The 13664-nt window shown below is 45.6% G+C and overlaps 1 protein-coding gene across 4 annotated transcripts in view; it reads left to right on the top strand.

The window, feature by feature from the left end:
- UBR3 (ubiquitin protein ligase E3 component n-recognin 3) overlaps positions 1-13664 on the top strand; it is a 102938-nt gene that overhangs the window by 59780 nt on the left and 29494 nt on the right. For all 4 annotated transcript variants that reach the window (XM_075284175.1, XM_075284174.1, XM_075284173.1 and 1 more), the window contains 3 exons: positions 6711-6860; positions 7367-7503; positions 11909-12019. In XM_075284175.1, coding sequence (XP_075140276.1) covers positions 6711-6860; positions 7367-7503; positions 11909-12019 — 398 coding nt within the window. The remainder of the gene's footprint in view (positions 1-6710; positions 6861-7366; positions 7504-11908; positions 12020-13664) is intronic.

Raw genomic sequence — 13664 nt, 5'->3', positions numbered from 1 at the left:
CCTAGGCGCTATGGAGAATTCTACACATCATCAATTAAAAAGGGGGGGAATGATTATCCCCTCAGCGGGGCGCCCCCTCTCTTTTAATAGAAGGCCAATTTTACTGGGTAAAAGATTGTTTTATGGCTTATGATGTTACACAGAATAGTTTGCAGATCTTGACTTCTTTTTTGCTTTAGATGGTCATTGTGTTTATAGATTCGCTCTATGGATATTTGCTAGATTTATTTAAAGGAGTTCTCCACTTTAAAAGTGCGTTATTAAAGGGAGTCTGTCAGCAGGAAAATTGGTATGAAGCAACGTGGGCCACTTATTCTACATTTAAAGAGGACCTTTCACCATCTGGGGCACATGCGGTTTTATATATCGCTAGAAAGCCAACAGTGCAATGAATTCGGCGCACTATTGGCTTTCCCGTTCTGTGCCCCCAGTGAAGAGCTATTGGTGCCGGTACCATAGCTCTTCATCATCTGAAGGGCGTTTCTGACAGTCAGTCAGGGACGTCCTTCCTCACAGTAGCGTCTATCGTCCATAGACTTGTACTTGAAGGAGGCGTTCCTCACAGTTCTGACAGTACAGGGCTATGGACGAGTACTGTCAGGGAAAGCGTTCCTCACAGTTCAGGGTCATCGCTGGGTCATAAGGAACGCCCCCTCTGACAGTACAGGGCTATGGGCGAGTACTGTCAGGGAAAGCGTTCCTCATAGCCCATCTAGACTGTCCTTCTGACAGTGAGGAGATATCGGTAACGGCACTGATATCTCTTGCCCGGGGGCACGAAACGGGAAAGCTAACATTGCGCCGAATTCAGTGCACTGTTGGCTTTCTAAAGGTGGATTTTATTTGATAAGAAGCCATATTATCACCACTGCTAGGGTCTCTGATTTATAGATTATTTTATTCATAGCATTCTGAATCTTGAGGCTAGAAGTCCATACCATTACTAACTATATAGCTTCCGATCTGTGTCTCATTTAGGGAGTGCTAGGGTGGGAATGGTTGTATTAAAAAATTTTTAGCATGCCAATGTTGATTGGGACAAAACCATAATATGACTCTGATTCTGATTGATCCCATTGACTATGTTGCGGTCCATTGGGAATCCTTTATGGTGTAAAGGTGCAGCATGCAGGACCTTTTTCATCCTTGATTTATTGACCGTATCTGTAGTGAAGGCGCCTAGGGTCACCACTGACGCAGATGTGAGCATACACCTATAGCGTGACGACTTCCTAGGACCGTGATGGCGTACCTATGGCACGGGTGCCAGAGGTGGCACTCAGAGCCCTCTCTTTGGGCACCCATCCGTGGAACAGATTATGCTGTGTGGTGGGGCCACCGTGGAGCTGATTGTATTGTGTGGGGGCCACTGTGGAGCAAACTTTACTGTGTGGGGACAACTGTGCAGCAGATTATACTGTGTAGGGGCCGCTGTGGAGCAAATTGTACTGTCTGGGGGTCACTGTGAAGCAGATTGGATTGTGTGGGGGTCACAGTGGAGCAGAAAGCTCTATAAAGCCCCATTCGTATGACCATATTTTGCAGGTCTGTAATTGTGTGCAATTGTGGATCTGCACATTATTAAGGTTAAATTGCAATGTTGGCACTTTGTGATAAATTAGTGGGTTTTGGGTCGCAGTTTGGGCGCTCGGTCTCTAAAAGTTTCGCCATCACTGTCCTAGGGCGTACATTACATTGTCTCCTATCACAGCATTGCACTTGACATTGCCAAATCCCTATTCACTGTCTTAAGTGCCAGACAAGTGCTCTGGTGCTATTTTCGTTCTGTCTGGACACGAGTCTTAGGAATATGACCCTTGATATTTCCTAGCCTAGGAGAGACTGCAAAGAAAGAAAAAAAGGTGCTAAGAATAACCTAACAAGTTCCCTTTAGCCCCATTTCCATCTCATGCAAATCCTGCACATGGCAAAGGCTTGGCGGGCCCATTGTTTCTTGCCAGTCACGGTGTGATTTCTTTCCCCTCGCTGCTCTGTATTCATTGCTTTTCCACAGAATCTCTGCCAGGCTAGAAAGTTATATTTATATTATAAGTAGAAGTGGGTGAAAAATTGCTAGCCCCATGAGATATTGCTGAATGAGGCTGGAAATAACCCAAGATTCATCGAAACACCGAGCAACTCTGCTCCTTTCTATGGAGGGTTAGTCCTGTTATCAGGAGATAATGTAGTTCACAGAAATCTGCGTCATAGAGCAGTCACCCCGCCGTGACAACACATTATTTCTCTTTCGCTCCTTACAATCGCAGGATTTTTTTTCTTTCTTCCCGGACTCCCTTTTTCTCTTCGTTGTGACAATGTAACCGTACGTTTCACTTTATAACCGCCGAGGTCAATAATGCAGCGCGCGAGCGTGAATAGCAGAGGCCCATTGTTTTAGTCGGCCGCAAGCTCTGAATAGATGGAAAAATAAATGGTGTATTGGATGTTAAGAGACGTGTGACTTCCTTAAAGGACTTTTGCAGCCTGCTTATGGAGCCACTGAATTGGTAAATGGAGCTCTGCCCTCTATAAAGGAGCTCAGAGGAACGGCTTGTGTCTGACATTGAAGTGTATGGAGCTGAGGTGCAGTGCCGCAGACCACCTCTGTGTAAGTGTGGTGCTGTTTTTGGAAGAAGGAATTGAAGTTTTTCTAATTCTGGACAACAGGGTGGTAAGACATTCGAGATTCTAGCAGAAACGTGGCGCAAGTTCTGTGCCAAAATCCCGAACGAGTCTTCACAGATTTAACCCCAGGTCAATTTGATGTGTCAATCTATTTTGCAATTGACAGGATGCAGGACTTTGTGTCCGGTTAAAAAAAAAAAAAATCCGGTTTCGCCACGGAGAGCACAAAACGCTCACCGGCACTCACATCCAGACACTGTCTGCCAGATTTCCTTCTTCTGTTGGCAGAATCGTAACACTTGGCATGATTTTACACCATAAATGATTCCTGAATTCTAAGGCGGCGTTCACATCTGAGTCTGCATTAGGAGACTCTGTCGCATTGTGCATCTGAAATTAGGGGATTAAACGGTCCAGCATGCACAACTTTTTTGTCGCCACTTTTAGTTTAAAAACAGAAAACCGGTGAACCCCATTGTAGTCTGGTGGGGTCGTTGGGCTCAGTATGTGTCCAATGTTTTAGCAATCCTCCAGGTCGTGGTTGTGATCTTCCAACGGACAACAAAAACATACAGTACGACGCTGACATGAATCTAGGATATACCAGTTTATGTGCAGGCGTACAGCCCTGTGGAGGGTGCACCCCATCTATGACAGCGCATGCGCCTTGTAATGGAGGCTGTGCCTGTGTGTCTGACGTGGGTGCCTGTGTGTCTGACGTGGGTGCCTGTGTGTCTGACGTGGGTGCCTGTGTGTCTGACGTGGGTGCCTGTGAGACTGACGTGGGGGCCTGTGTGACTGACGTGGGGGCCTGTGTGACTGACGTGGGGGCCTGTGTGACTGACGTGGGGGCCTGTGTGACTGACGTGGGGGCCTGTGTGACTGACGTGGGGGCCTGTGTGACTGACGTGGGGGCCTGTGTGACTGACGTGGGGGCCTGTGTGACTGACGTGGGGGCCTGTGTGACTGACGTGGGGGCCTGTGTGACTGACGTGGGGGCCTGTGTGACTGACGTGGGGGCCTGTGTGACTGACGTGGGGGCCTGTGTGACTGACGTGGGGGCCTGTGTGACTGACGTGGGGGCCTGTGTGACTGACGTGGGGGCCTGTGTGACTGACGTGGGGGCCTGTGTGACTGACGTGGGGGCCTGTGTGACTGACGTGGGGGCCTGTGTGACTGACGTGGGGGCCTGTGTGACTGACGTGGGGGCCTGTGTGACTGACGTGGGGGCCTGTGTGACTGACGTGGGGGCCTGTGTGACTGACGTGGGGGCCTGTGTGACTGACGTGGGGGCCTGTGTGACTGACGTGGGGGCCTGTGTGACTGACGTGGGGGCCTGTGTGACTGACGTGGGGGCCTGTGTGACTGACGTGGGGGCCTGTGAGACTGACGTGGGGGCCTGTGAGACTGACGTGGGGGCCTGTGAGACTGACGTGGGGGCCTGTGAGACTGACGTGGGGGCCTGTGAGACTGACGTGGGGGCCTGTGAGACTGACGTGGGGGCCTGTGAGACTGACGTGGGGGCCTGTGAGACTGACGTGGGGGCCTGTGAGACTGACGTGGGGGCCTGTGAGACTGACGTGGGGGCCTGTGAGACTGACGTGGGGGCCTGTGAGACTGACGTGGGGGCCTGTGAGACTGACGTGGGGGCCTGTGAGACTGACGTGGGGGCCTGTGAGACTGACGTGGGGGCCTGTGAGACTGACGTGGGGGCCTGTGAGACTGACGTGGGGGCCTGTGAGACTGACGTGGGGGCCTGTGAGACTGACGTGGGGGCCTGTGAGACTGACGTGGGGGCCTGTGAGACTGACGTGGGGGCCTGTGAGACTGACGTGGGGGCCTGTGAGACTGACGTGGGGGCCTGTGAGACTGACGTGGGGGCCTGTGAGACTGACGTGGGGGCCTGTGAGACTGACGTGGGGGCCTGTGAGACTGACGTGGGGGCCTGTGAGACTGACGTGGGGGCCTGTGAGACTGACGTGGGGGCCTGTGAGACTGACGTGGGGGCCTGTGAGACTGACGTGGGGGCCTGTGAGACTGACGTGGGGGCCTGTGAGACTGACGTGGGGGCCTGTGAGACTGACGTGGGGGCCTGTGAGACTGACGTGGGGGCCTGTGAGACTGACGTGGGGGCCTGTGAGACTGACGTGGGGGCCTGTGAGACTGACGTGGGGGCCTGTGAGACTGACGTGGGGGCCTGTGAGACTGACGTGGGGGCCTGTGAGACTGACGTGGGGGCCTGTGAGACTGACGTGGGGGCCTGTGAGACTGACGTGGGGGCCTGTGAGACTGACGTGGGGGCCTGTGAGACTGACGTGGGGGCCTGTGAGACTGACGTGGGGGCCTGTGAGACTGACGTGGGGGCCTGTGAGACTGACGTGGGGGCCTGTGAGACTGACGTGGGGGCCTGTGAGACTGACGTGGGGGCCTGTGAGACTGACGTGGGGGCCTGTGAGACTGACGTGGGGGCCTGTGAGACTGACGTGGGGGCCTGTGAGACTGACGTGGGGGCCTGTGAGACTGACGTGGGGGCCTGTGAGTCTGACGTGGGGGCCTGTGTGTCTGACGTGGGGGCCTGTGTGTCTGACGTGGGGGCCTGTGTGTCTGACGTGGGGGCCTGTGTGTCTGACGTGGGGGCCTGTGAGACTGACGTGGCGCTCGAGTCCTGCACCAAAAACCACATCAATACTCCATGCAGATAAATGAAGTTTTAAGTGCACCCAACCTGACCATGTGAATGCTCTTAGATAGGAGCGTCTGATGACAGATTGCAGGTTACATTGCCATTGTACAGCTATGCTAAGAGCAGCCACGTATTTCCCTTTCTATTGTCTCTTGCAGAATGTGGTTTGCTTTGTGTCGGAGGCCGCTCTTTCTAATAATGAAGCAATGTGTTTCGAGCTTAGATTGTAGACCTAGATGAATACAGATGTAAGAATGGACTGGCTGCTGTGTATTCACGGATAAAACAGATGTTTCACTTGTTTTCTAGTCGTAGATCTGCAAAAAACAAATGGACAGCATATGGATGTTTTTGTTGTTTTTTTCTTTTTCCTATAGTAGAGTGCTTGTGTTCCCTGGCCAGTACGGTATTTATTTTATTTTTTGTAAAAACTAAATTTTTCTGTTTATTTAAAAAAAGAAAAATTGAAACTGCTGCAAAATGACATGTTTAACCCCAAATAAATGGGTTGTATTGACTGATACACAGCGGCTTTTGCCATGTACATTTCTGTAAGGTCTCATTCACATCTACACTCGGTCTCTGTTTTGCAGGGTTTCCGTTTCCTGCACAAAACTGAGCAGGAGATGGAAACCTGCAGGACTCTTTCATACCCATTCATTTGAATGGGTTTGAAAGATGTCCGGCCGTGAGCGCGGTGAGCGTTTTATGCTCAACGCCGCAAAACCGTTTTTTATTTTTAAATCGGACACAGTCGGACATGCAGTATTCTGTGCCCGGTTTTAAAAAAACGGTTTCGTGGCGGAGAGCATAAAACGCTCACTGCGCTCACGGCCGGACCCGTTCTGACAGCTGCATGCAGAAGACTGAAAGCTCAGAACGGACTCCGGGCGCTAGTGTGAACCCAGCCTCACCTGTACGATCACTTATTCTTGTAACACGGCTGCATTTTTGCGTATATTTTACAGTTTCACCTTTCGAAAACTCACATGGTACCTACTGCATGCATGTATGTATGTATTGCCCCTGTGCAGGGGCATATCTAGCTATAGGGGATACAACAGGGCCAAGAACTCAGGTGGTGTCAAAGGTCCCGCTACCGTATGAAATATAGCGCTATTATAAATGGCACAATATAGGAGGGGGACCATTACAAACTTCATGTTCATGTTACGCCTCTGCTCCGTCCCCCTTTAATCCCTAATCCGTCTCATGGAGACGACCCCTGTGCTGATGCCGTTATTTGCTCATATTTGTCATCATGGGAACCAGATTCTAGTATAGCCAAGCTTGTCTGTATGTCTTACGTTACCGGCCATTTATCTGGCTACTGTATAAAACTGCAAACTTTGACCAAATCCTTATTTATTAGAATTTTTTTTTCTAATTTTTTTTTTTATAGAATCCCCCGAATCTGACATCGCCATGGAAATTGCCTCAACCGAACAGCAAGTGTCTGAGCCGACCTACGACTGTGTGATATGTGGACAGAGCGGCCCATCTACAGAGGACCGACCCATTGGTTTAGTAGTCCTATTACAAGCAACATCTGGTAAGTTGTGTCTGTTCATAGGTTTTCCCTACAATTCTGTCCCAGTCAATTTATCAGTTCCTGTTGGGAACAGAAAGGAAATCCAACAAGTGGCTAAGATAAGATAAGATAATCCTTTAATAGTCCCACATTGGGGAAATTTCAGTATGTTACAGCAGCATAGTAATACAGATACAGGATAATACACAGTAATATATTACAGCAGCATAGTAATACAGATACAGGATAATACACAGTAATATATTACAGCAGCATAGTAATACAGATACAGGATAATACACAGTAATATATTACAGCAGCATAGTAATACAGATACAGGATAATACACAGTAATATATTACAGATGTAGACACGCACATGCTACATAGTAGCATGGTTAGATTTTATTTTAGGTAAGGTACCTTACACAAATCATTGCATAGATCAGTCAGGACTTTTCGTTTGACGGAAGAGCATAAAATATTTTCTGATTTTCTTTCTTTTTTTTTTTTATGTCTGAACTTTAGTTTTGGGACACCGTCGTAAAATCTCTGAGTCGAAGAAGTTGCCTACCAGTGAAGAGGAGGAGCAGATCTATCTGGATGGAACGTGCGCTGCGGTGCATGATGTCAGGCTCACTATATTACAGCGCCATTTTAAAGATGTGAGTGCGGCTGCCAAGTCGTAAAAGTCTGTAAACGGCCAGATAGTCTATAGATAAACATGTAACACGACCATAGACATCAGGTAGTCTACCAGTCCCACTGAAATCATCGGCTTCAGCTGACATTCATTGACGACCCCATGCACGTGACTGAGTGCACATCCCATGTTGGGCTGAGTTTGCATCCGAGTGTCATCCCGATGCATTGACATCTCAGGGCTTCTTATCCATTCTGTTCCGATGACATGGCTGATTTTAGAGCAGGTCCTCTCCCGCCCTGTGTCATCGGAAAGGAATGTATTCAAAGCAGCCATAGACGTGAATGCTTTGCAGAATGCACTGAGATAACACGGAGCGTCAACCAAGTACAGTCTACTGCAAACTGGGCCCCACATTGCAAGAACACTCTGGGGCCTAAGGCTAGACTCATACAGTTATAACTAGAGATGAGCGAACACTATTCGAAACAGTCATTTCAAATAGCACGCTCCCATAGAAATGAATGGACGTAGCCGGCATGTGGGGGGGCGAAGCGGCTGGCCGCCGACAAAGTCAGCGTGCCGGCCGCTTCTATTCATTTCTATGGGAGCGTGCTATTCGAAACGGCTGTTTCGAATAGTGTTCGCTCATCTCTAGTTATAACACATTGATGTTATATGGAATTTATTACAATTGCGGTTTTGACCCAGGACCCAAATTAGCTGGATGATCTATGATGCTCTAAATCCATCCTGGATAAACCCTAAATCTGCTAGGACACGAGGCTTGTCCCATAGGGTATGTCATGCCACCATTTGCTGAAGCCATATACATCAGGCATGTCAAACATGCCCTTTAGAGGCATATCTGCGGCCCGCACAAAAGTCTCAAACTTTGTCTCTAAAGTGAATACTCTCTCCCTGTGTCGTCTTCCGTCCTGGGTTTCAATCTGCTAAGCCTCTGGCGGAGCCGACTGTGCATGCCCGGGCCACAAGAAAATGGCCACTTACACCAGCTTACTGTGTAAGCGTGCATTTTCTTGTGGCCTGGGCATGCGCAGTCAGCTCTGACCAGTGCTCAAGACCTAGAAGATTGAAAAACTGTCAGGGATATGATATTTGTACTGTGGCGGCTGCATATAAATATCCCAACTGTGTTTTCAACCATTGATATCTCTGGAAATCCTACAGATAGAACTGCATCCTACATAGTGAGAGTCAGGAACCGCTCAATAGAGAAGCAAGAGAGGGGTGAAAGATGCAGGATCTCACAGAAAGGAAATACCTGTTTTTATTAGTGACCCAAAAATTGCAAAAGTTGTCTGAAAATGTAGTTATGCATTAAATGCCAGATTAGTAAAGAATAATTTTGCCCAAAAATCTTCTATAGTGAACATATCTTTTTTTTTTTTTTTTCTTTTTTTTTTTTCTTAAATCAAAGCACAATTTTGCTGTAAAAAAAAAATGGAAATGGATGTTGACTGAACGGTCTAAGGCTCCATTCACATCATGTTTTTGCATCTGTGTAGCATATCTGTCTATACTGCTTTTAATATCCCTGTGTTGTGTGTTTCCTGTGAATTGTCGCACTCTCTGCTTCGCACGCTTCCGGTGGCTGGGCTTGCTTTGTGGCTGTCTGCCCTCCAGTAGCTTAAGGAGGCTTTTAATAGTTCAGTTTATCCTTCCCTGTCAGAGGAATATGGATTGTTCCTGCTTCAGATGTATTCTTCTGTATGTGACAAATGGAATCGCCAAGGTGTGATTAACGTGGCCAAAATCTGCCGTGGTCGGGTCCGGCCGTGTATCGATCGCTAGAAATGAGCAAGAACATGACTGGCCACAGGTCACGCTTTTATGGATTTTTCATGGCTGACTTCAGTGTCCCACAGGGTTAACGTATTTGGCTTTATTTTAGTGTTTCTGGGTTCTTTTGTTCTGTATTTTTGTGTGACCAGCGCTAGACGAAGGTAGATTTATGTTCATGTGGTCCAGTCCTACAGACCATCCAATGGGGAGATGACTGGGACCAATTGGTTGTCTTTAGAAAAGTCATTTTATAAGTCGTGTGCGTGTGCTTTCAGCTACATGACTTTATACATCAGGGAATATTCTTCACATATTTCCGGATTTCCAAATGCTCCCATGCACCCAACATATACCCAGAATAGCCACATTATACACAGCCATACATTGAGGAAAGCTCCAATATACTATGTGTAAGAAGTGGACAAAAACAAGGTGTGAATAAGGGACCACACGGTGGCTCAGTGGTTAGCACTACAGCCTTGCAGCGCTGGAGTCCTGGGTTCGAATCCTGTTAAGGGTGAAAAACCATCTGCATGGAGTTTGTATGTTCTCCCCGTGTTTGCGTGGATTTCCATCCCATATTCCAAAGACATACTGATAGGTAAAAATGTACATTGTGAGCCCTATATGGGATGCACAATCTACATTTAAAAAAAAAAAACAAGGTGTGAATAGAGCTGTAGATGATTCATTGGGACACTGCAGATCCTGCACAGATATGATATAAATTACAATACTACTACAACAATATATATATATTTTTTTCTCTGATTTATTTACCTTGTGTGTTAGTATTGGAGTTTGTCGCCTTGTTGTTTCTTCATATTTGGTTGCTCTCATCTCTGAATTTTAATAGCTTTTTAACAGACCATTTACCAAAGACAACAGTTGACTATAGTAGAAGAACTTTCACAGATTCACAGATTTTTATGGAAATTCATATTTCTGTATATTAAGAACAGCAACCTTTCTTCTGTGGAGCGTCTATGGCCAGTGGATTTTACTAATGTTTAGCGAGTGAGCGTCCAATTTTGTTTAGATAGTTCAGATTAACGTAACGCATGTTTGGCGCAGCCTCATACTCTCTGCATCCAGTCACCTGACGGTATAAGTAAATGGCATCTTCATTGCTTGTGCAACCCACAAAGCTACTAAAGTCTAAAGGAAAATTCTGTATTTTATTCTTACGTTCAAATGACTGGACACCATGGCTGGTATTAGCCTTAAAATGCGCAGCCTCCTTATTGACAATTTATACATCACTCCTTGTATTTGGAATCCGATGCCAAGAAAGTGTAAGGTCTGATGATATCAGCTCACTGACATAGCTCATCATGGCAGCCAAATAAAACAACTTTTCATATAGTCCTCATTTAAAGAAATTAAAAATCCATATTCTCCGTGGTTAGCACTGCAGCACTGGAGTCCTGGGTTCGAATCCTGCCAAGGACAACCTCTGCAAGGGTTTTATATGTTTTCTACATGTTTTTTCTCCCATTTTTGATCTCTTCTTCTTCTTCTCAATCTTGATCAATCTTCTTTTTTTGTGGCGCTTCAAAGAACTTTTACTGCGCACAACAATGGGAAAATTCTAATATTCTTCTTCATAACTGGGACCGTAACTCAGAAAATAGGCGCCATCCTAGGATTGTTGGAGATGAACACGTATACATTGTATAGTCCATGCACTTTGACTAATGACTAAATCCTCCTCCTCAGTTTAGGTTATTTGGTTTGATATTGAAACACTGATTGGATAACCTTAAGACAAAAAAAAACAAAACAACAAGCCAGTAGCAACGGCATATTCGGAAATGGAAGCGGAAACGGGCAGCCCTCCCACCGCTTGGCTGATGTGCAGACAGCAGAAGTTGCTCCCATGCTGTTCCTGGTTGATTTGTTCTCGCTGGTTTCTAAATTGTTTGGGAGTGTCAGAACCATTTCCATTTCTTAAGTGTATCTGTCACTCCTTTTCTCCCCTAAACTTAAGGGAAAGAAAATCTGATGTAATTTATTGCTTTTATTGTTCCATTCTTTTGTAATTTCACTTTTCTTGGCCTCCCTTGGCCCCTGGCAGGCATTTGGTTTAAAGGGCCACAGACACTAAAACTAACAAAATTATGGCTGGGTGTCAAAATGGCCGTATTGTGATACACTGTGATATGAGTTCATGTCACAGGCTTCAAAGTCTAGGACACACTTATTCATTTTATTCTTGGAATAACGAATAACAAGTCTTAGTCGTGTGCCCACTTTACTATATAATGAATTCTTGGTATACAGTTACTTCATTTTAGTTTTAAAAAACAACAACAAAAAAAACCTTCCATTTTCCTGCAGCGCCTCCGCAGGAGTAATGGTGCATTGCTAGTTCACTTTTAAATCAGTGGGCTGACCTTGTCATAAGTGTTTGCATCTACTCTCCAGTGCGACTAATGGGGATTCTTCATGAATTAACAAATTCACAAGCACTCAATAGGGTTTTTTTCATCATGTGTTTTTTTTTTTTTTTTTTTTTTTTTTTTTTTATATCGATCCCTCTAAGTGATGTTTTTATGTGAATTCAATCGTACTGGAATTGACCCTAACACTTTAGTCTTTGCTGCTTTGTTTCTATTTAGAGTTCCTGTCTGCAGTCTGTATCCATAGGCTGGGAAGGAGGAGTATACGTCCAAACGTGTGGCCACACACTCCATATAGACTGCCATAAATCCTATATGGAGTCTTTACGGGTAAGATCTAGAACTTTCCATTAGGCGTGTGTGTGTGTGTGTGTGTGTGTGTGTGTGTGTGTGTGTGTGTGTGTGTGTGTGTGTGTGTATATATATATATATATATATATATATATATATATATATATCTATCTATCCTATTAATATTATAAATGTGAAAGTTTGTGAGTTTGGATGTTTGTGGGTTTGTGTGTTTGGATGTTTGTTCCTCAATCACGCAAAACCTGCTCGACTGATTTGGCTGAAATTTTCCACAAACATAGTCACTACACTCGATTGCGCAATAGGCTACTTTTCGTCACAACAGCGCACATACGTTTGTGCCAGGACCCCCACAAAACCCAAACTCACACCACCATCTCCGCAATCTCACACACTTTGGACCATAGCAAGCCACAAAATTCATATTGCCCTCTACAGCCTCGCCCCTAACCCCACACAATCACATATACATATACTTTACCACTTTGCCCCTCACCTTAACGATACTCCAGGAGGTTCTCTTTAACGCTCCGGAGCAGCCATGTTTGCCGACCCCCACCGCTCTAACAATCCGCGACACCGCCCACCCATGTCAATACCCCTAGGAAGTCTAATAAATGCAAAAAAAAAGTTTTAAAAAAAGTAAAAAAAATATAAAAACAAAAAGGATTAAAAATTCAAATCACCCCCCTTTCCCTAGAACACATATAAAAGTAGTTAAAAACTGTGAAACACATACATGTTAGGTATCCCCGCGTCCGAAATCGTCCGCTCTACAAAGCTATACAAATATTTTTCCTGTTCGGTAAACGCCGTAGCGGGAAAAATGGTCAAAAGTGCCAAACCGCCGTTTTTTCACTCTTTTGATTCTGATAAAAATTTGAATAAAAAGTGATCAAAGCAATAACATTTCCCGAAAATGGTAGAACTACAAAGTACACCCGACCCCGCAAAAAAAGACGCCCTATACATCCCCGTACACTCACGTATAAAAAAGTTACGGCTGTCGGAATATGACGACTTTTCAAAAAAAAAATGTTTTAACAGTTTTGGATTTTTTTAAGGGGTCAAAATGTAAATAAAACTATATAAATTTGGTATCCCCGGAATCATAACGAATACAGGGGACATGTCATTTTGGTTGCACAGTGAACGCCGTAAAACCAAAGCCCCTAAGAAAGTCGCAGAAATGCATTTTTTTGTCAAATCCACCCCATTCAGAATTTTTTCTCTGCTTCCCAGTACATTATATAGAATAAATAATGGTGGCATCATGAAGAAAAATTTGTCCCAAGAAAAATTAAGACCTCATATGACTCTGGGAGCGGAGAAATAAAAAAGTTATGGGGTTTAGAAGGAGGGGAGTCAAAAATGAAAAACCAAAATCAAAAAATGCCATCGACGGGAAGGGGTTAACTTCAAATACTTCTGTCCCAAAGTCACTATGTAACGTTTCTCACAACACCGTATAGCAGCTCTAATACAAAGTAACTGCAACACAAAAGTCTCACGTATTCTCTGAATTATAGCAAAAACAAGATACAAAGTTACATTTCATATCCCATACCTTATACACAGTACGAAAACCTTACCCACGCCTCTATATACCCACTTCTACAATCACCGCAGATGAAGTCGCGGGTACCAGCTAGTATATATATAT

The sequence above is a fragment of the Leptodactylus fuscus genome, chromosome 8, assembly GCF_031893055.1.
Source record: "Leptodactylus fuscus isolate aLepFus1 chromosome 8, aLepFus1.hap2, whole genome shotgun sequence".
NCBI lineage: Eukaryota > Metazoa > Chordata > Amphibia > Anura > Leptodactylidae > Leptodactylus > Leptodactylus fuscus.
The sequence above is the reverse complement of the archived record's forward strand: the minus strand, read 5'-3'. Positions and strand labels throughout refer to the sequence as shown.